The sequence below is a fragment of the Falco naumanni genome, chromosome 12, assembly GCF_017639655.2.
Source record: "Falco naumanni isolate bFalNau1 chromosome 12, bFalNau1.pat, whole genome shotgun sequence".
In the NCBI taxonomy this organism is placed as follows: Eukaryota; Metazoa; Chordata; class Aves; order Falconiformes; family Falconidae; genus Falco; species Falco naumanni.
Window position 1 is genome coordinate 265,539 of NC_054065.1, and position 21,207 is coordinate 286,745.

The 21,207-nt window shown below is 43.3% G+C and overlaps 1 protein-coding gene across 10 annotated transcripts in view; it reads right to left on the minus strand.

Annotated features, from left to right (window-relative positions):
• The window catches only part of RIN2 (Ras and Rab interactor 2), an 85,052-nt gene that overhangs the window by 20,227 nt on the left and 43,618 nt on the right, over window positions 1–21,207 (minus strand). For 7 of the 10 annotated variants that reach the window (XM_040612237.1, XM_040612235.1, XM_040612236.1 and 4 more), the window contains 5 exons: window positions 13,134–13,326; window positions 12,184–12,295; window positions 9,696–9,768; window positions 7,727–7,818; window positions 3,617–4,747 (listed from right to left, as the gene is read on the minus strand). In XM_040612237.1, coding sequence (XP_040468171.1) covers window positions 3,617–4,747; window positions 7,727–7,818; window positions 9,696–9,768; window positions 12,184–12,295; window positions 13,134–13,326 — 1,601 coding nt within the window. Of the gene's footprint in view, window positions 1–3,616; window positions 4,748–7,726; window positions 7,819–9,695; window positions 9,769–11,938; window positions 12,097–12,183; window positions 12,296–13,133; window positions 13,327–14,194; window positions 14,285–17,560; window positions 17,754–21,207 lie in introns of those variants that run through there. The other 3 variants (XM_040612239.1, XM_040612240.1, XM_040612243.1) reach the window with 3 other exon arrangements.

Sequence of the window (21,207 nt, forward strand, 5' to 3'; positions counted from 1 at the left end):
CTCCTATAGCGAAAGGAGCAGCGGTGAGGGACACAGTGGTCGGCCTCAACTCAATATGAAAAGATACTAGGATGAACCACAGGGTAGGGGAATGGGACACCAAAACAGATGTACAAGCACCTAAAAAGTAACACAGCACTAGAAAACAGCAGGTGTTTTTTTTTCAAGAGCCAGTAGTGGCACACCATTCCAATTCCTTTAAGAGGATAATTGGATCAGTGTAGACAAGGGAAGCCGGGGATGGGCTGTATCCTAACCTTTTTAAGACCCATAACCCTATTCCATGCAACTTTCCTATAAGCAAACAAGGGAAATACTGTCATGCTGTAATTACCATAAGGCAGGCTTGAACGGGTGTATAAAATACTGCACTTGGAGCCCAATTCTCGACGGCTGACTGTCACACAAGACAGGTATTTGAACAGGGGTCAGCCCTGGGCTTTAGTCTGCTTAGTATCTTCATTCAAAATCTGGATGACAGCGCAGAGACTTCACATACAAATTCTGCATGTGACATCATGGCAGGGGTGAGAGAAGGGCATCCCCAGTCCTTCGCGGGCCAGGTTTAATTAATAAGTGGGAAACAGGCCTAAAGCTAACGTGAAAAAATCTCATGAGAACAAAATAAAACATTGCCTCTCGGTAAGAGGAATACAAAAGCAAGAGCACTGCTCAAAGCAGCCTCCCCAGAGCAGCCGGCAGAGTGACTCAGCGGGGGACGGGCTGCGCCCCTGCACACCGCGGCTCTGCCCGCCCGCAGACCCCAGCCCCTGCCACAGGGCACGGCCTGCCGGCCAGGGACCAGCCCAGCCTCTCCAAGCCTCCTGCAACACCCAGCGTTTAAGCATCCATTACAGATGAGACATACCGAAGCAAAGAACAGACAGTATTGCTTAGGCGCCTTCCCACACAACCAGTTAATACCTTATGGCCAAATTATTGAAGCAGCCAGTCACTTCTTGGGCTGGGCCCAGGCTTGGGCATTGAGACCAAAGCTGTTCAGGTGTCCACCCTGCCTGGTGGAACAGCGACACTCTGCTTGATTACCTTCTGTTCACAGACAAGAAAAGACTATACACAAACAAAAACCCCGGAACATTTGCTGTCCAGGCAGCTACGGACTGTACGGGTCTCCTCTGACCAGTCCACGTCTTTATTCTATGGATACGTATTCAGGCATGGACAACCTTTTACAGTACTTTGCACTCATCCTTGGTCAATTAAAAGTGGCGCGCCTTAGTCTTGATTCTGCCCCAACACTGGGAATCCCATGTTTTCAGGAAGGGTTAACAGCCTACAGTGCTAAGATTAGGACGCACCAGTCAGGAATAACTAGAAATGCTGATGCACATTCTCCCAACGATTTGCTAGAAGTTAAACAATTTGATATGCCCCCTGCCTGGCAAGCTTAGGAGATCGCCCACAGAAGTCTTCTGCTTGCAAGAGCATGGGAAGCCTGTGATGCAGCTATGAGGTCACAAAGACCATCACACAGACACGGGAAAGAACCCCAAACACCAGCAGCTTCACTAAGCCTGGGGGTGCTGCTCCAGCACTTACCCAAATTCAGGAGGCTGCCTGGCCGCCGCCAAGCAGGGACCTGCAGCAGTTCAGCGGGGCGGCAGCAGGAGGCAAGGGCTGGCCCCAGCGCCTGTGCGCGGTGGCAGGACGGGCCCGGGGTGCTGGGAGGGCTGGCGTGTTCCCGGTGGCAGGCTCCCTCCCAGGCCGCTGGCAGGACCCCAGCGATGCGGCCCACTGCACCTCAGCATTCACTGGGCCTGGCTGGAGCCTCTGAGCCCCAGCACCAACTGGCCACCGCCATGGGACAAGCGGAAAGGAGCATTTGCCCCAGCAGCAGACATCCAGCCCTAGGCTGACAGGTCAAGAGGAAAAACCTGCACCACGAGAGCAGGAATTAAAATTTGAGCTGCAATTCCATATTGAAATAGCCAAGCAAAAGGACGGATAATAGGCAGGGATGCGTGGTAAGGAGTTCTCTATAGGGCTAACTAAATCTTGCTGTCACATAGTTATCTGCTTAGAACAGCAACATCTGATGCTCCTGAACCCATTGTGGTTGTTTGCAGGCTCCAGCCATAGGCAGCAGATGATTCAAAAGTTCATTCTTCCTTTGTTTAAACTATCCTGCTTTATAAATTAATTGCATTTAATCATATGTTCAATGCCAGACTTTCTGTCACTGAAGAAAAGCAGTGTAGTTCTTACATTTCATAGCTTGCACGACTCCAAACTACTGAAACATTTAAAAGCAGATGGCATTTTGCCTGTCTTCAGAGACCCACAGTCCAATTTTAACCACACCCTTACGATGAAAAGGGCAAATCAAACCAAGCTTTCACAAACTCACAAACAAGCTTCATCTGTATTTTGTTGTCAAATATCCAGTGGTCTGCAGAAATCCAGGCAAAGATGTGCCTGCACCACTGTTCTATTTGCCATTTTTCCTTCTACGTAACACCCACATAACATTCCTTATTATTCCAGTGAGAACATTACACATCTTTGAAAGAGTCTCTATTTCGACAACACTCCTCATGGTGTTCTATTTGCTTTAGCAGCGCTTGCTATTTTTGCTTGACTTTATGTAAATGAAGTTGAGGTTATGTGAGACTACTTCCTCTTGGCCAAGGACAGACAGAAATGTCACAAAATCGTCCTCTGGTCCCAGAGAAAGAGCCATCTGCCAATTTTGCACCAGGCCAACTGCTGGGACACTGGAGTACAGGAGAAAAACAAGCAAGTTAGGACTGAAGTGAGCTCACAAGGAAAGTATTCTGCCCTGAGGGATGTTTACCTCCTCAGTGCGCTTACAGGCTCTTTTACAAATACTGCTCAGACTTGGCAAGATAGAGGGGCTGTGAGATTTTATCCAGCAACAAGGATTTCACTTTTGTGGATACACATCTGTCTCTGCTGTTAAAACATGTATTCAAACATACAGCTCATCTGCAGCTACTTATAAACACGTACAAGTATCACAGAAGTATAGAAAACCTGAGATGAGCAGCCCCCTTCTCTCACATACATTTGTTTTTAAACTCTTATGTATCTTTGTGTTTAGTTCCAGGTATAGGGACAGTGCAGCTTTGCTAGGAGTGAATGAAAACATTTGGAAGAATGAGATTTATTTCATAAGTTGCTAAGAAATGTCTCTCTGCTCTGTCACTGGTTTCAAATAAATTCTCGTTTTACAGCTACAATCCATGTGATTAAAATTGGCACAGTTTTGCTCCGAGCATCAGGAACTATTTAGCCCAATTCAGGAAAAAATACATGTGTGCCAGCAAATAAAGGGTTCTGTAATTATTAACAGTACAGCAGAAAGAAAGAAAGAAAGGAAGGGCAAAAAAATCACTGGTAAAAAGTCCACACTTCGCAGCTATTCAAGGATAACTTTTTAGGAATAACTTTGTAGCAAGGCTCTTCTCAGCTGGTAGGGTAATTCGAGGCAGGGGGTGTGTGTGGATGGTGGTTTTGTTTTAAGACTCTGCTAGCAAAGTCACCCCCACCTTTTCAAACTGGCACAAAGACTATCACTATAAACACAGATTACACATTTTCACCTTCCCCCAAAACACAGGACAGTGTTCCTTACCTATTTGGTCCTCGGGAATCAGCGATTCGATTGGGGGATCAAGTTCGGAGCTTTGGGACAAATAGTTCTTAACTTGCGTCATGAACTGCCGAATGGTTTGCAGCATATCCGTGCTCGAAACATGGCACTCCTTGTTCTCCTGGAGAAAGCTGACATAGTCCTGTACTAGGCATCCAAAATAAGTGCGTTTGTCCTGGGACATCTCCGCAATTTTCTTAATCATTCTCTTTTCAGGGGTCATGAAGGAACTGAAAACTCCACTGACTTTCCGTAGCTGAGATTTCACAATCTTGGGGAGAACGAACGAACTGTTTCTCTTCTTCTTGGGCTTCAAAGGGGGTGCCATGCTCTCTTGGTCACTTTCCCCCTCAAAATCCTCCAGGCTGCTGTTGGTGTCCCCCTCGTAGCCAAACAGTGGCATGCTCCGATCAAAGTCCAGCGAGTCAGATGAGGAGGTGGAAATGCTCATGTCGCTCAGTCTCTGCCTGCCTCCATTCCACGGTATGTGTGACTCAGAGCTGGTAGCTACTGTCTTTTTGGCAGCTGCTGAAGCTGGCTCAGGCAGGGTTTCACCTGGAAGGCCAGCAGCTTCGGGCACACATACCGAGCTGCGGCCAGGTCGAATTCCTGCTACCGTCTTTGAGCTACCTTCCACCTCTGTGCAAACAGCCTGCTTTTTCAGCCGAGGGGGCGGAATAGGGGTTGGTTTGTTCTGCAGCAAATCCAAGCCTCTCTCCTTCTTATGGTTGACCGTTTCTGGCATGCTTGCCTGCTTTATAGTCCTGGAAAGCTGTGGACTCATGAGGATGCTATTAATAGAAGGAGGTGGTGGCCGGGGCGGGGGGGAACGAGGCCTCGCTGTGCCATTCACATCTTGAGTTTTCAGGCTCTGCCTTTTCAGACTTCCACTGACATCCTGGCTGTGCACTTTTAAGAAGAGGGGATTAATGAAACACAGTGCTCCGTTGGTCTGGCTGCACTCCAGCTCCGAGGGCGTTCTGGTTCGTATAGAATGCACTCCATTTATAAGGCAGAGCTGACGTGAGTCTTTACAAGCACCGTCCAAAGGTACAGGCCTACGGGGAGTTGAAGGATCCAGGGTGTTGCTGTTAGCCGGGGAGCTCCAAAAGTCTGAAAATCATCATTGTGTTAATGTAAGAATGCAAAACAGCATGTAGATGGATTTCAGAGCATTCAGCTTAATATCACAGTTTCAAATATTCAGAGGTGTAGACGAGCTTTTATTAATTCAAGGGGGAAGACAAAAATTCCAAGTAAACCTCTTAAAGCACTACCAGACATAACAACATGCTGCCCTCCTGGGTCTGCTTTTACTCGTTTATAAATATCACAATCAATGCATAGCTTCAAATCAGCCCACTGAGCTAAGCTTAAAAATAGACTGATAATCACCAAAAGGAACGGAGACCGTAACACAGTAATTCTTACCAATGCGAGACTGAAGTGAACATAAACTACACCTTAGCATCTCACTCAGGAGAAATAAGCCTAGACTCTCAGCTGGTATTAATAAACTCACTCCATTAAAGGCTGTTTTACATCAGCTGACAGCCACTCATGGCAACTCAACAAAAAATTTGGTTTGGTTTTTTTTGATAGCGAACAAATGAAACTACACATGAAAAGGCAGTACATGTTTTGCTGTGACGGGTGCATGCATAATCTTTAGCTATGCAGACCAAATCCTTGTGTCTCCAAGAGCACTGGCCTGCAGCCCTGCCTTTGCAACAGTGACACAGTCTGCCTAATGTTTTAGACACTCAGCAGCACATAAATAAGCTAAATGTGCAGCCCCACACCAGCAGTGTGGAAAACCTGTGCTAGACCAGCAAGTTTCAGCTGCAGCCTCTGCACTTGTCCCAGCAAAGCATCAGCATGTTTGGAAAACTGAGTCCATGGTAAAGTCCATCAGCTCCTGAAAGCATGAAGACTGAAACCAGACAGGCCCTTGAGGACAGCAATCAGACTGAAATAAGGGAGGAATACTAGAGGAGGGAGATTTTGCTAATATTTGCCAATCTTGACATGGCTGCTTTTCCAGTAGTTGTCAAGATGCCTCATCTGGGCTGTCAGCAGTGACACCTGAGCCCAGCTGCAGGAATGCCAAGCACTCCACAACAGGGTCTGTATCCAACAGCTGTCTCACCGAAGGGGCACAGGACAGGAAATGGCTTGTGGTGACGGGCCACTGCCAGAGAACACATGCAGGCACAGACATACTTCTCTACATAGTCATGCCGTGCTGCTGGTTTTTTTCCAGCTCTGTTAACTTCACATTCTGCCTGCAGATCCCTCACCAGACCAGCCAGTGTGCCTGGCACACGGGCTGTCACAAACACCCCTGACATAAGCACTGCTGCAGGTGAAACACAAGAGACCAAGAGAGGAAATCTTGCATTCAGCACAATGAAACCTTACAGGCTGGCAGCAGCCTTGAGACCTTTACCACCAGTTCTTCCTGATGTGGTTTGCTGGGCTACATGCTGTTGACTACCTTGTGTAGTTCTCCCTCCGAGCTTAGAGCAAAACAGAGCTCTGGCAGAAGCTACAACCCTCCAGGTTCAGACCAGGGTGTTATAGTGCCTACACATTGCCTAAGGAAAGCTCATGCTTAGCAGGAAGGGCTCTTGGGAGTTTTTAAGCATCTCTTGGCTCTAGAGCATTGAAGGGCTGACTTCCCGTGTGCCCTTTTGCACATGGACACCTATGACTTCATCAAAATCTTAACTTTGTCTGATTTTTGCTCACAGAAACTGTGATCTTAATCTGGTGCATAGTAGGTAACTGATCCCAAATACACCAACCACACACACACTGATCCATCAGTCGTCTCCTCAGCTTTCAAATGCATTAGCTTAACAAAACAACACACACAATGAGGACAAAGACTGTTCCAAGAGCACGACTAACTCTGCAGCAAGTAGGCCACAGCACTCTCGGGTACTGAGGACAAAGTGTGGTTAGTCTGGAGAGTTTGCTCGACACCACCATTAACATCTCCTATGGAAAAACTCACCTAACGCTACTTGAAAAATCCATGCTTTTTTGTGTGTATTTGTTGAAAATATATTGGAAAATACATATATAATTCCCTAAACTTGCAAATAAGCAGTGCAGAAGTCATTAATCTCCTCTCTAAAACTAATCCTTTAATTGCATTGCTACTGCAGCAAAACAAAGTGCAAAGCAGTGCAATACTTCCCTGCATATGGCTTTGCTGCAAAGTCCCACCAAACGGTTTTAGAGAGCCTCATACCAACACTCAGATTTAGCAAGGATCTGTTCATAAATCGAAGATTATTCAAATATCTACTGCGACAAAGACTGCTGACAGTCAACCCTCCCTTCCTGCAAAAGGAAATGAGGCCATTCAGCACTTTGCAGGAGTTGCTCAACGACTCATCAGGGTGGAGCCCATGTTTCACATCCAGCCAGACTCTGTCTCTCCCGCAAGCTCAAGGCATATTTTCCAATGAGCCTGTGTTTGGTTGTACCAGCCAAGCTATGCAAGTGCATTTTCTTTTAGTATTTAAAAAACGTCAAACCAATGCACATGGATACATTCTGCATATCTTAGGTATGCACTCCTCCTCCCATCAACATGCTACTGCACTGAACTACTGATCTCAAAACCCACCATTCTAAGATCATGCCTCAATCTGAACAGAAGTTTTATTAACAGTGAACCTCAATTCATACACTCTCCTTGCAACTCCAGGAGATTATCAAGCTAGTGCCTGCTATGCAAGCCAGCAGCCAACATGAGCTCTTGGAGGAGAAGCTACATCAAATACTTGTCTGGGGATTGTTAAGATTTGCTTTGCCCAGAGGCTGCCCATAGAGGAAAGAAGAGAAGAAAGGAAGGAAGGAAACAGCACTAACAAAAAAATGTCACAGAAGGCACAGAAAGAAGGAAGAGCACCAAGGTCACCATTGGGCAAGTACAAGGTTTGGCCTTCTCAACAGGATAAGCTGTTTTTCTAAATGAAATCTATATCATCACTGACCAATGCAAGCTACTTACTGATACAGACTATTTCTTCAAGCTTACAGCAATGCTACACAGAATCTTTATAGACAACTACTTACTCAGTCCAAGCTGAGCAATCTCTTCAAGTTCAGCTTCTGTCTTTGTAGCAGCTATAGCATGAGGCAACTTCAGGGTGAATGGAAGAACATCCCTGTTGTCAAAAACAATCGTGGTTTTCATAACAACATCCACAGCTTTAAAAGCATTTGTTTTCAACACTGGCAGTGGTCAAGCTCTGATTCTTATTTTCTTCTTGAGCTGTGGCAGGTAGCAAGAACCTTAAACACACAGCACACAGTGAAAACATTACCAGCCCCAGGGCTCCTTTACATTGGAAAGTGGTGTGAAGTGCAAATGGAAGTTGAGTCCCCAGGACTCTCTTCAGGCTCGTTTCCACAGAACTATCCAGTATTTTCTGCTAGTACAGCAGAAGCTTTTACACCTGGTCTTTTACAAGCATACTGGTGAGAAGCAAAAGTTTTATCTGCCCTCAACCCTTTATCAAAGCCTCTTATTTTCTGAATATGCTGTGGACTGCTCTTAAAGTCAAATTCCAGTTCTCAGAAAAAATATTTAAATGAGTACTTGGGCAGCTACTCTAAACATTTCTAAGCTAGGAATTAGTTAGTGCTACTCTGCACTAGACTGAAAACACAACTTAAGAAAGTCTTTATGATTTATTCTCGTATGTGGTTTCTCTTCACTGCATACTAGATGTTCAACGGATGTCTACAAAGGGAGATAAATACATGAACAACAACATAAGCCAAATACAGTGTAAAAAGCTTTTAGGCAGAGATTTTAAGGGACAAAACGACTTAACCATATGTACATTGTATGAATGCTGCCATCAACCAGTACTATACCACTTGCCTGCTCAATTGGTACTGATACACCCTCAAACAACAGTGTATGCTAGTCTGCAAAATGTGTAGTAGAAGTACCTATGTAATGAAAAGTAAATGAGAACAAATGGAGCGCCGGAATCCTACATACAATAGGTGTCAGCATTATTGGTTTTTTAAGGTTGTGAACAAGCCAATCTGTTGTAACAGAGACAGATAGTGGGTTTTAATCCCACAAATATTCTCTACATTGTATGTTACCTTGTTGAAAAAACAGGATCTCAGAACACCACTCAAATTCAAATCAAGCATATGCACAAGACGTGTTACCTAAAAAGTATCTGAAAAGACACTTCCAATATGTACAGCATGACAAAAGGGAGGCCTGTAACAAAGGGGGTCTGGACAATTCACCACAAACAAAAACAGCAGACAGCAACCCAGGTATATCCCAGTGAGCTTTTCCCACACCACAAATCACCACTGTTGGCACTAATTGGCAACCTCACTGTAGTAAAAGAACCAAGGCCATCAAAGTTGCCTCTCCCCACCCACCCCTCCTTCAGAAAATGTGCAGATGTGCAGTCTGGCCACGTCCTGTCTGTGGATAAATGTAAGGCTTGAGTATCAGTCTGGGAGTTTTCACCAGTAAACTAAAGTCAAATTGAAAAGCACTTAAAAGAGATAAAAAGAGTAGCTATTTTTTCTCTGCCTACTACCTGTAAAACAAGTTGGGCAACCATAAATTGGAAAGCTGATGAGGCAGTTCTTGTTGTTCACAATTTACATTCGCATCTCTCAGTTGCTATGTTCTACAGTGTAATCTTGACATTTTTCCACTAAGCTCCAAAAATGCTTTTTGCTAGTAACTCCAAGAAATGGATGTTGCAAGACAGTTTATGGTGCTTAGAGTTACAGAGCCATTAAGAAAGCATTACAAGATATCAGCTGAAGTTCAACTTGGCAGCACCTCACAGCTGGGTGTGTAATGTAACACTAGCCTTCCAATAATCAGTACCAAATAAGACAAAGAGACTTGCTTCCAATCCTCATCTCTTATTTATCCCATCACTTTCTAAGACTACCCAGGAGGATTGGCAACATAAAAATGCTGAGCCATATCCTTGAGACTCTTTTTCAAGACAGTCTAGCAAATGTGACTAAAAACATAACACCATCCTACCTGCTAATACAGTAGAAAGCAACGAGCCTGAATAGATCAGCAAAACTTATGCCAGACCCCTCCAAGGAAAACGCTGTGAAGAAAGTTACAAAAGGGAATCACACATCTATTCATCATTTGTTAGAAAAGCTTCATAAAATGCATCTCAAATTTTTGCACAGAATTAGCATCTTCAAGCATAATCTTGGCAGTGATCTTGCATTTTCGGTTCCAAACATATGGTCCAATTCCCAAGAAACAGATAAGAGCATGATGAGAATTGCACATTTTGCTAATACACAATAATCAATAACTGAGGCTCTGTTTGCCCAGTGTACTAATACACCTAATTTTAAATCTCTTATTTCCTCCTCTTGCATTCCATTCTGCTCACTTCTCTTCCACCCAGATGTGTTAGCACCTAATGGAAGATGATAAATTTTCATCCACTTCAAGAAAACCATTTAACCTAAAAATCCCTTAATCTCAGATGATTCTGCTTCATGCTTTTGCCTTGCACCATGTGGGAGGAAGACACAAGCAATGCCTTTCAACTTTTTCCACTCCATACCATTGTTTCTTACTGATAAAAATACTTGTTTACAGTAATAATCACATAGAAGTGACTGCCACCTCACTTAAACTCTCTCTGATTCCAGCAGCATATCTCACCCAATGACTACAAAGATCAAGTGGAAGAAACTCCTAGAGCAAAATGGTCTAGATTTTTTGCCTCTGGACATAACCAAAACCAGAACAGAAGGAATAGCATTTATGAAACATAAAGGCAGCATAAGGCAGTTCCTGAAGTACACAAACACTGGTCTCTTGCAGCCTCAGCAAAGTTCTATATAGGGGTGAATGTGAAGTCTGTGATTGCTTCAGCCCACCCCCAAGTTAAAAAAGCCAGACCATGGGGGCAAATCTCCAGCTGGCGTGCGTACACTGTCGCTTTTTCACCAGCAGAAGAATGCTTTTGAAATTCATCTCCCAAGGAGAGTACTTCCACTACTGCAGACGCTTCAGGCATCTGAGCTGAAACAAGGCAGACTCCTGGCCTTGGTGGGGAAAGCCAGAAGCCACGCAGCAGCTGTGGATACCTCAGAAATGCCTCTCAGGGAGCAGCAAAGGTGTAATTTTGTCAGTACTCCATGCTATAAAGCCAGGTCCCCCATACCAAACTTCCAGTGCTACTGACTATAACGTCTGCACATGAAGCAGAGGAGAACTTGAAGTCAGGTACTGATCTTTTAGCCAGCCTTTACACTGAAGGACAGGTCAACCTGGTCATTTTATGTGCCCAGATAAAGGGATTTCTTTAAGAGACATACTAACTATGCAGATGGTAAGCAGGCAGGTGATCTGGGGGCAGGCTAAGAGAAGATGAGTGTTCAGATCCCCAACTACAATTAAAACCTCAACTATGACTGGTGAGTAAAAACATCAATAGATACCTCCCCCTTGTGGTAAAATTTTGTTCATGAAAGGAAATACATTATTATTTTATTTTCTAGGTGGGAGAGAGGTAATTCACTAGTTTAACAAGCCTACAAACACAGCTTTAGATCACACTTAGACCAACTGTCATTGATAGCTTTTTCTTCTCTTTGCCATGCCTCGTTTGTAACAGGAACCAAAACCAGACATGCAGATTTAACTTTTCGTTGCTGTGAGCACGGAAGGGAGAGGTAAAAAGGAAAAACTCAACAAAATTATCTCAGTTTGCTAACAGAAGTTAACTACAGACCCTCTGCTGCAGGGAAGTGCAACTTAAATTGCTGCAACTTTTCTACAGTTTTCATTTTTTGTTGGAATGAACCATTTGCTCCATTTGCAGTTTCTGCACCATGTACACTCAACAGCTGCAGCTTCTCTTCTTCATTCCTATATCTCTCAAACAATTTTCACACCCACCCTCTCAAGAGATGAGGGCAGTATTGTTTTAAAGATGACTGGAACTCTCACATTTTCTCATTTCAATTAGAAAACAGGGAATAAACACAGTTGGAATTAAAAAACAAAAACCATCGATCTCGCATTAGAAACAGTTCCAAAGGGTTAAAATCCATCTAGTTACTACATTTTTTTAAAGGGCAAAAAAACCAACCACACCCAACTTTTTAGACACAGCGCTCATGACAGAGTTGCATTCAAGAACACCCCTGAGCACAAGAAAATGCACATTCCATGGCCAGCAGACAGGACTATAGACTATAGTCTGTCTATAGACAGAAGGTAACTAAGTTTCTACAGAGGATAACTACCCATAACAAGCAATGAATCCTGGATTCAGCAAGGTGCTTAAAAATTTTTCCAGTTGTGTCCAGGACAGACTTAGGTGTTTCTGTGTATCTTCCTTTCTCCAGGACATGGCCTGACCCACTCGCAGAGCCCTTCTCAGAGAGCACCGCAGGCTTGGGTATCCTCTGCTGTGAGCTTCACCAATGCAGAGTGCTCCCGGCTCATGCAGGGTGCCAAATAGCTGAAAGGAATGTAACTCACAACTTACTGTATGTGCTTTCTTTTATAGCAAATTCTTTTAGGCAGGACCCACACTCACTGGGCAGACAGAGAGAGAGGACTTTCTTCTGCAATCTTGCAGATTTCCTAACCAGAAATATCTGTTGTGGAGAAGGCAAAAGGACATGGGTTTAGCTTCATCACAGATGCCTTAATAGAGAAAGATTATAGGCAACAGGAACTAAAACAACTTCATGATCTCTGATTTACATAAAATGTCTTACAATTTTACTCTGTTGTTACTGTATCAGGTCAAACAGCTTGGTGTAAAATGACAGCAGAATATTTAGAAAAGCATCTCAACCTCGTATAACACAGACACATGACATTAAGTTCATTATGCCCTTCTCTGAGCTCTCCAGTTTAACACATGGCAAATCCCAAGTCTTGAGTCAAGTTGCAGTGTCTGGAGGAGACAGACTGAGGAATGCTCCTGTATAACACCAGCCTGTTCACACAATCCTACTGCACCAGGATGGAGCAGCATCAGACACATGCCAAAAGCCTCATCCAAGCAGACAGGACCTGGTTTCCATCACAGCAACTGTAGTGCAGGCACCAGTAAAGGATAAAATACTGACATATCCCATTTATCTATTGCTTTCTCATTTTGGGGAAAATACACCTGTTACATACAGCCTTGGTTTAGCAAGGCCCAGCTTTGGAGCTGTACTTGCAGCAGTCTGGTTCTCAGCTCCAGAGGACCTCAAACTCATCCGCCAATGTATTAGCCTGGGTAGTGGGTCACACTGCAACTGGTCCAGCTGCCAAGTGCTCAGGAAACCCTCACTTGGATTATCTAAAGCACTGAAGAAATGGGGGTGGGATGTTGGTTGCTTAGGGGTTTTTGGGGTTTTTTTTGTTTGGTTTGTTGTTTGTTTTGGGGGATTAATTTTTTTAAAACACTTGCATCAAATAAGTTGAAACACAATTTCTTACCCCAGGAGGCTGGGCCTGCAGAATTTCCATGGCTTCAGCATCGTTCAGACCAAGCTGCAGCCACACAGGGTGAGTATGGAGGAGCTTGTCCAATATGCTTAGCTTGTTGGATAGGCTGTCATATCCAGAGTCCCGGACGCAGCTTTTTACATCATTTTTCTCAGGAGAGACATTATCCATGTCCTTTACTAGGCTGTGAAAATTGTTTAAAAAAAATTAAATTAGACATGGCAACCTCCTATAAACAATCACTCATTTAAGCAAACAGAGTTATCACAAAGCTAACGGCACTGCTGGCACTCTGGACTGGTATTTCTACTGAGAATTCATATAATTAGTATACACATAAATTATCTTATCCACAAGATTTCTTTCTTTCATTTGTCCTCAAGTTAAAAGCTAGCTTTGAGATAAGCCTTAGCATTCTTCTATTAGCTTGTTGAAATCCAGCAATCACTTCAGATACAGGTTTATGTGCCTACATGACCAACTGACTATTTCACATCCTTTCCTTGTTATGTTCACATTTTGAAGAGAAGTTTTTCCAAGGTATTTATGCAATTCAGATATTTTTATTCCGAGACAGGCTGCAAAAGCTGCAACTCACAGAAATCTTACTCTGTCCCACCTGCCAGAAAAATCTGTTCAATACTCTGGCAATGGAGCAACCCACTGCCTGTTGACAAATGCTGCAAATGCTGCAAATGCAAGCACTTTCTCTGCCTGTAGGGACTACTTCCACAACAGAAGCCTATGAACTAGCATCTCTCCATCTTAACCCTCAGACTACTGTCCTGCCTGTCCTGCTCTACCACCCCGTCATCTCTGCAGCTGCATACCTATCTTTGTTCCCCTCTGCAAACAAGTGGTCAGAGACCTCAGTCAGGAGAAGGGAGGGGAAGAGGGGGGAGAGGAAGGGGTTAAATCCCCCACATAACCCCGCCCCCCAAGGCACAGCTTCATTAAGAAATCATATTAAGTGGCAGTAATTTTTTAATGGTCCATGCTCTGAATTCTCCAAATATTTACGTTTTTGCCATTTTGCTGTGAAAGGTCCTTACCTCACATTTTAGTACTACCATTCCCAGGATCATAAGAAAGTATGGAATTGTATATTTATGCTCCTAATTCCTTTGGCTCTGGATCGACTCCTATGCAAGGAATAAAGGTTAAGCTAAGTGTGAATGTGGCAAAATAAAGTTAAAACTTATTTGGGGCAGGCAAATTATTGCTAAATGCAGTAATGAAGTACAGTTCTTGGAGGCTACAGATACTTGTTATGCATGAAAAACCCAGATAAATTGAATACTTTGAGAATTCCTTTTGTTACGCAAAGCTTTGCCATCATTCAGATAATACAGAACACCCGGTACGATTGTACATGTGTTGCTGGTTCAAATTCCCCATTTTTGAGCTAAAAGTACATCCTGTGATTCTTCCAGCGCTAGAAATCACTACAGAATAGTTAATCCGGTAACTTCCTGATGACAGTATTTGAGCACAGACAAAAAAACACCCTGCAAACTCAAGATCTGACTCACTAAGACTCAGGCACAGAGGCTGCGTTCCCCTTAACAGACTTTTTCTGGTGGCAGAAGAGGCCCTGAGCAGCAGAGGGCAACGCAGCTGCATTTCTCCACTGCAAACCGTCTTGCAGTTCTTCTAATCTTTGCTTTTTGGGTAGGCTGTAAGCATCATGAACAGCATTTACCACCTTCATTAGGCCAGCTACTGTACCCAGAGCAACTGGGTAAAGACTTCAACAAACACAGGAGCCACTGAATACTTAAAACCAACCAAACAAAAATCACACACCCCTGGCCCCACAAGAAGTGCACAACCCTGAAACAAAACCCATCCCACCAACCAAAAAACCCAGAACAACCAAACTGCTTTTTTTGTAGCTTTGGTCAGCAACTTGCAGCATCTCTGGACGGGTCTAAAAAGGAAAAGAAATGGTGTAGAGAACTTTCACTGCATGCTCAGATAAGAACTGGCACACCATTCAAACTTTTCATTTCCTGGATCAATTATCAGTACCGGATCACCTGCATGCCTCTCCCTTCCTTTTTATCCTCTTATCTTTTTATTTAGGATATTATGCCTTTTAGATTTGTAAGGCATCCAAAATGCAGCCGATCTTCCCTCCTCAAGCATCAAAAGCTGTTGGTAACTACCAATATGCCTTCAAGGGGCACAAAATGCACAGAAGCATGAGGTGTGCGGAAGGGAAGTTGTGTTTACATCAGTTACGACAGGGCTCTGAGACTGTGACAATAGGACTCCTGTGTTCCCCTATCATACACTGCAACACTAGGTTTTGCTGGGACCATGGCTGAATGTCCACAGAAGTAGACCCATGAATCACAAAAGTGTTTTCATGAGCTATACCTCCAGTAAATATTGCTCAAAAGCTTTCCACCCACCTTTGGAGCCAGTTAGCAATACAAACTAAAGACAGCTGTGGCAAAGTATATGTTACACACTGACACTGGGTGTGGGTTTATCTAGATGTAACTTCTTTCCATTCCTTGCTGAAGAGGTGGAAACTAAACATGTTGCAGAGGGAATACGCCTGTGAGGGAAAAATATTTTGCCTACAAAAAAAAAGTTACATCACGTGCAAAAAAGGTGCATGACCAATATCAACTAAAAGGCCTGGCACTGCTCGCTACCACTAAACAACCTAAAGCCAGTAAGAGTTTGCACATGTACGTAGGGTAAACAGTGTCCCTCTTAGGTATGGCTGGCTTAGTGTTGTCAAACTGTTATAAATCAGAATATTAATTTGAATAGGGAGCTGTCAGGTTTTTGGAACCTCGAGGTACATAGATGCACAATCCTTCCCAAATGGCTGAGATCCAAGGAGGAACCTTACTAACCTAGATACACATGCACCTCCTTGTTGCAGCTGCTTCTGCTCCCCTCAAGAAGTAAGCCAAAGATGATGAGTATCTGATCATGACAAGACTTTCTGGCGCTCCTAAACACCACTAGTTCAAACAACCCCAATGCACCTCAGCTAGATCAGTACTAGTATGTTATTGTAATCCACAGGAAGGTAAATTGGGAACAAACAACACTTTAAAAAAACTGCTTCCTACCCAAATAATAAAGAAAGAGGCAGTGAGAAAGATCAGACCTGTTGAACTCTGGCAAGAGCACAGCTTAGAAAAACCACATCTATCAAGCCACATAGAACCCATCAAGAAGCTGCTTCCCAAGGTCCAGGAGTTATGCGCAGTCAGAAATCCACTGGTCTGCTCTGACCGCCTGTTTGCAATGGCTGAGCACAACTGAGCATCACAGGCTCGAGTTTATTTTTTATTCTTAAATTTATTTTGATTAATGATCCAGTCACTAAACGTACAGTCAAACCCTGACACACAGGAGTTCTTGAAATCTGGGACTGGGATATGTGTGTGTAGCTTCACTGGAAACAACAGCATGGAAAGAAGAGCCACGTTAGTTCCTCACAACCGCCTGATTAATTCAAGTCTATAGAATAAGAAGTTGCCATAACCTAAATGCCAGCAAAATATGCTGTACATTATGCAACAAAAACTTATTTGCTGCTTTTTACTTTTGAGGTTTTGGGGTTTTTTTAGGGTTTTTTTTTTGGCTTTGGGATTTTTGTTTTTTATTGGGAGTCACTGTAAAGAAAAAAAACAACCAATCTGACTACATCACATTAAACTCAAGATCAAAACATAAGTCGACCTCCGTGGATGGTCTACATTAATGCAGGGGTACTACAATGGTTCCTCTGTAGTGGGAGAGGAGTTTAATGCAACTTGCAGTGAATTAAAGAAAACACATGATTCATGGAAGTTTCCTTAGATTTGAGAAAACCCATAAGCATGTAGGAAGTAAACAGAGGTTACTGCCAAGATTAAACAATGCTGTGCTGCCTCCTGGTTAGACCTAGCTTACAGTAAAAAGGGCAAGGAACAGGTTGAAACCTGTAACCAGAATGACCCTCTCCCTCTTACCCACAGGACTGTAACATACACCTTGATCACATATCCATGAAGCAAATGCTCCTGCCCTCCCACTGTTTTCTACAGCGATTTTTCTTTTTGGTGTCTCAAATCCTACCTACGCTTCTTGCTCTAGTCTTATAAACTCTAAACTTGTAACATTTCTCCCATTTTTTTGGTGGGACTGGGGACAATGAGCCTATCTGCTCTCTGAAGCTACTGTCAACCTCCCCAACATCCTGCACAGACAAACTGTAGACTGAGAAATGGACTTTCTTCTCTCTTTGGGATTACGGGCACAGCAAAGGTGCATCCAGCTTGCATGCACATCCTATGGGGATGACCAATGCTGTTCCATGGGTTTTCTGTGTTGAATTAAGCTAAGGCAGCTTCTGTAGGATTTACACAAACACACGTACACACCTCTCTGTGGAAGAACGTACTCACCGTTCTGAGGGCATGAAAGGAGTTGTAGGAAGGACCTAGATGACCATCAGCACTTGAGCGATTCAGTCTGCTCCTGCACCATGGAGGAGGCTGGTTATCAGCCCAAATGAAAGGGCAACCCTGGATTTCGGCCATCATCCCAGATGCACTTACTAGCCAGGAGGAGGGTCATAGTGAGAGACCGGCTTTGATGCTATAATTAAGATAAGAACTCTTAACTTGCACTTGAATGTGTCCACATTTCCTTACTCCATTTTTTTCCCTGGACCGACCTCTGTTTTTAGGGTACCGCACACCAGGATCATGTTAAGAGGGGGGTGGGGGGGTGGAGTGGGGAGCTGGGGGGGTGGGGAAGAGGGAGAAGGTCTGCTCTTTGCCCATGGCAGCAGGATGTTCAGCATCTCCCCAGCGATGCAGCTTAGCAAGCTTTGCTACCAAGTCTTTGCTGTGTTGCGAAGGTTTGCAAAACACAGCTGTGTGTCCAGATTAATTGTTCTCTGACTCCACTGTTACTCAGCAGCAAGGAATATTCCTCTTGTTTCCTACCCAATCACAAGGGCCAAGACAACAGCAACAGGCAGGTAGAGTGAATCTAAATTGCAGATGAGCATGAACCTTGCTCCAGTCCCACCAAAAGACTCCCCACAGTTAACCCTGTTTGCTCCCCACTGCAAAAGTGCCTGGATTTCTGTAAATCCTACAAGTCTAACAGGCTTTAATCCCACCAGCCTAGCCTATAGAGTTATGCTGAGCAGCAGCTGAGAGAGGGTGTAAGACCACTGCTGAGCATTATCTCCACTCCTCAGCAGCTGGATTGTGACCTTCTTCTTCATCCCATTACAGCTGAAGGGACAGGAGAAAGCTGCTGGGGAAAAGGCTGTTGGATACTTGCCTACCCAACAACAGAAGCAACTCACCAGGCAAGACACAGAAGACAATTCTACTTAAGTTAATAACTATTGCACGAAAATGCCAAAGACACCGACACAAGGGCTGTCCAGCACAAAACATGAGGAAGGGAGCAAAGTTCTGCCTTGATAAAGGAGCAGGGAGGGAGTAAGCTGCAGCAGCTGCCACCACCAGCAAAGCATCCCTGAACCACCTCACAGGCACCAAATGCTCCAGAAAGACCGCAGCTTTCAGAGGGTCAGCTTCTTACTCTGCAGAGCCATTCACAAAGGCAATGCAGGGAACCCAAGTGCCTTCTAAAAGACCATCTGGATGCAACTAGCTACATCATGTTGCTCCCCCATCCTACATGGACCTGGGCTGCCATTCCATGCAGAAACTCTCTACTTAACCATTTCAAACCAGTACAGCGCAGGTCAGAAATTTATCCCATTTATGCCCTTTTCTGACAACTCCGTTCATTTGCATTACTGAGATACGTGTCTGCACTGGGAAAGAGTCCAGGCTTTAAACACCATGGAATATTGAAACAGGTGGCGTGAGCATCTCACTTAAAACAGTTTTTACAAGCCTCTTTCTCGCCTGGCTTTTCCATGCTTACAAGCCAAAGCTGTAGGCCCAGTTACTTTGAATCATTCTCAATACTGACTTGGCCCACAGATGTAGAAAGGGGAGACGAGTCCAAAGTCTGACTTGGAGGAGGAGTATAAACCTGAAAGTCACCACACAACCACAAAAAAAATGCACACCAAAAAAGCCAAACCAAAACTAACACACCAACAAAACCAAACAAAACTCACACACTGCAACACTGAAGCTGCAGACACACGATTTTGTGTACTTCTTTTTCTGAATACAGTTGAGAGCTCTTGGAACTGCTGCTTTTCTAAAACTGTCATGGGTGCATGTGAATATATGCCGAGGTGAAAAAGGAGCAAGGAAGATCAGACATCCCTTTTAGCTCAAATTTCTTTAGATGCAAATCCAAATGCCACATCAACATATCAACTTCTAAACAGCAGAAAGCACAATGATAAAAGCAACCTACATTCATTGCAAAGTTTTAAACTAACTACAAAGAAAAAAGTTACGATAGTAAACACATCCTTGTGGGGAGTCTAGTTTCAACATGAACCTGGAAAACATCCGTTGCGATTACTGTAATCTTGCTCTGTAGTTCTATATAAACAAAAGGTATGGGTGCACAACTACTTATATAATTTATACCAACTTCAACAACTTCTTCCTCACACAGAAGCACGTAGTTGTAGTCATACAAAAATTGATGTTAATTCATAGAATCCTAGAATCCTTCACATTGGAAAAGACCTTTAAGATAATCAGATTTAGTATTTTTCATTTATCATCTTAAAAGTGACAGAAAAGAATTATTTTCTTTTTTCTTGGATGGCTATTATTTCAACTTGAAGTCAGTTAAGTAGTCATGGAAATTGCATTACTCGCTTTGTTATGTCAGCTTTACTTACATGTTTTAATTAATCAAAACATGTTTTGAACTCAAAATTAATAAATTCAGTTAAAAAAATCCCTTTAAAAAAAAATCAGTTAACCCCCCACCCACCCCGTGTCTGTAAAATGGGGAGACAATTGACTGTTTCTAGCTAAGCATTTCCACCAAGGTTTTAGTATAGATAGATGTTAGTCTTTCATGCATATACTGTGTTCAAAGATACCAGAGGCCTTTTTTTCCCTGAAAAGTAGCTAATGATCATTGAAATTAATTAGCTGAACCCACCTAGATGGAGAAAGTACCCTTTCTGCTCCATAAAAGAACTGTGCTTTCAAAAGCTTTAGAACTTGAATAATGTGCAACCAGGGGCAGCACAGCCAAGGACTTTAGTTAGCTGTCTAATGTTCTTTACCACTTGGGCAATAAAGGCGCTGTTCAATGTTTTATTTAAAATAATTAAATTTATATTGTACTAAGTTTTAGCCCATCTCAAAAGCTACTACAAAAAGAATAAAAGCTAAAACCCATACATGTAATTCTAAATAACAAACTATTATCCACTTCATTAACTCACTGACTTGAAAAAAGCCCACCAGCTCCAGAACTGGCAGACAGATAAAACAGGACAGCAGCACTGGTTGCTTTCCTCTTGCAGCAAAGATTTCAACAATAAGTAAAAAAAAAAAAGTGTTCTCTGGTTAACACAATGGTTCAAATATTGACTATCCGCCAGATGTCAGTTTAACAGACATTTACCCATTAAGCACAATAGCCACAGCAAAGCCAGAAAGCTGGGGTCCTGCTATGCCCGCTTAAAAGGTACAAGTTTAACCTTACAAATTTCCTAAGTCCACACCTATGTGGCATGATCTATTTTAAAAGGCCAGAACTTTTATCTGTGCTGTAATATGCACCTCTATTTTAAGGTTAAGGAAATGCCCCCATCTACTTATTTTTTTTTAATGTGCAAGTTACTCCCATAAAAATGAACCTTATGAACACACAACCCACATATAGCATCAGCTAGTAATAGCCAAAATTTTACTTCCTAACTTGAGAACATAAATCATGTTATTGTACGTGGAATCTTCACAAAGCCACTTGAAGCAATGGATATTTTCAGTCTTTACAGCATGAAACCAAAGCTCATTGGCATAGACAATGGGAATAACATTAGTAGTTTCCTGCTTCACATGTTACAAACTTCGGATAATGATGAACAAGGAACTGAAGTCCAGTTGCTTTTGCAAGATATTAAGGCAAATAC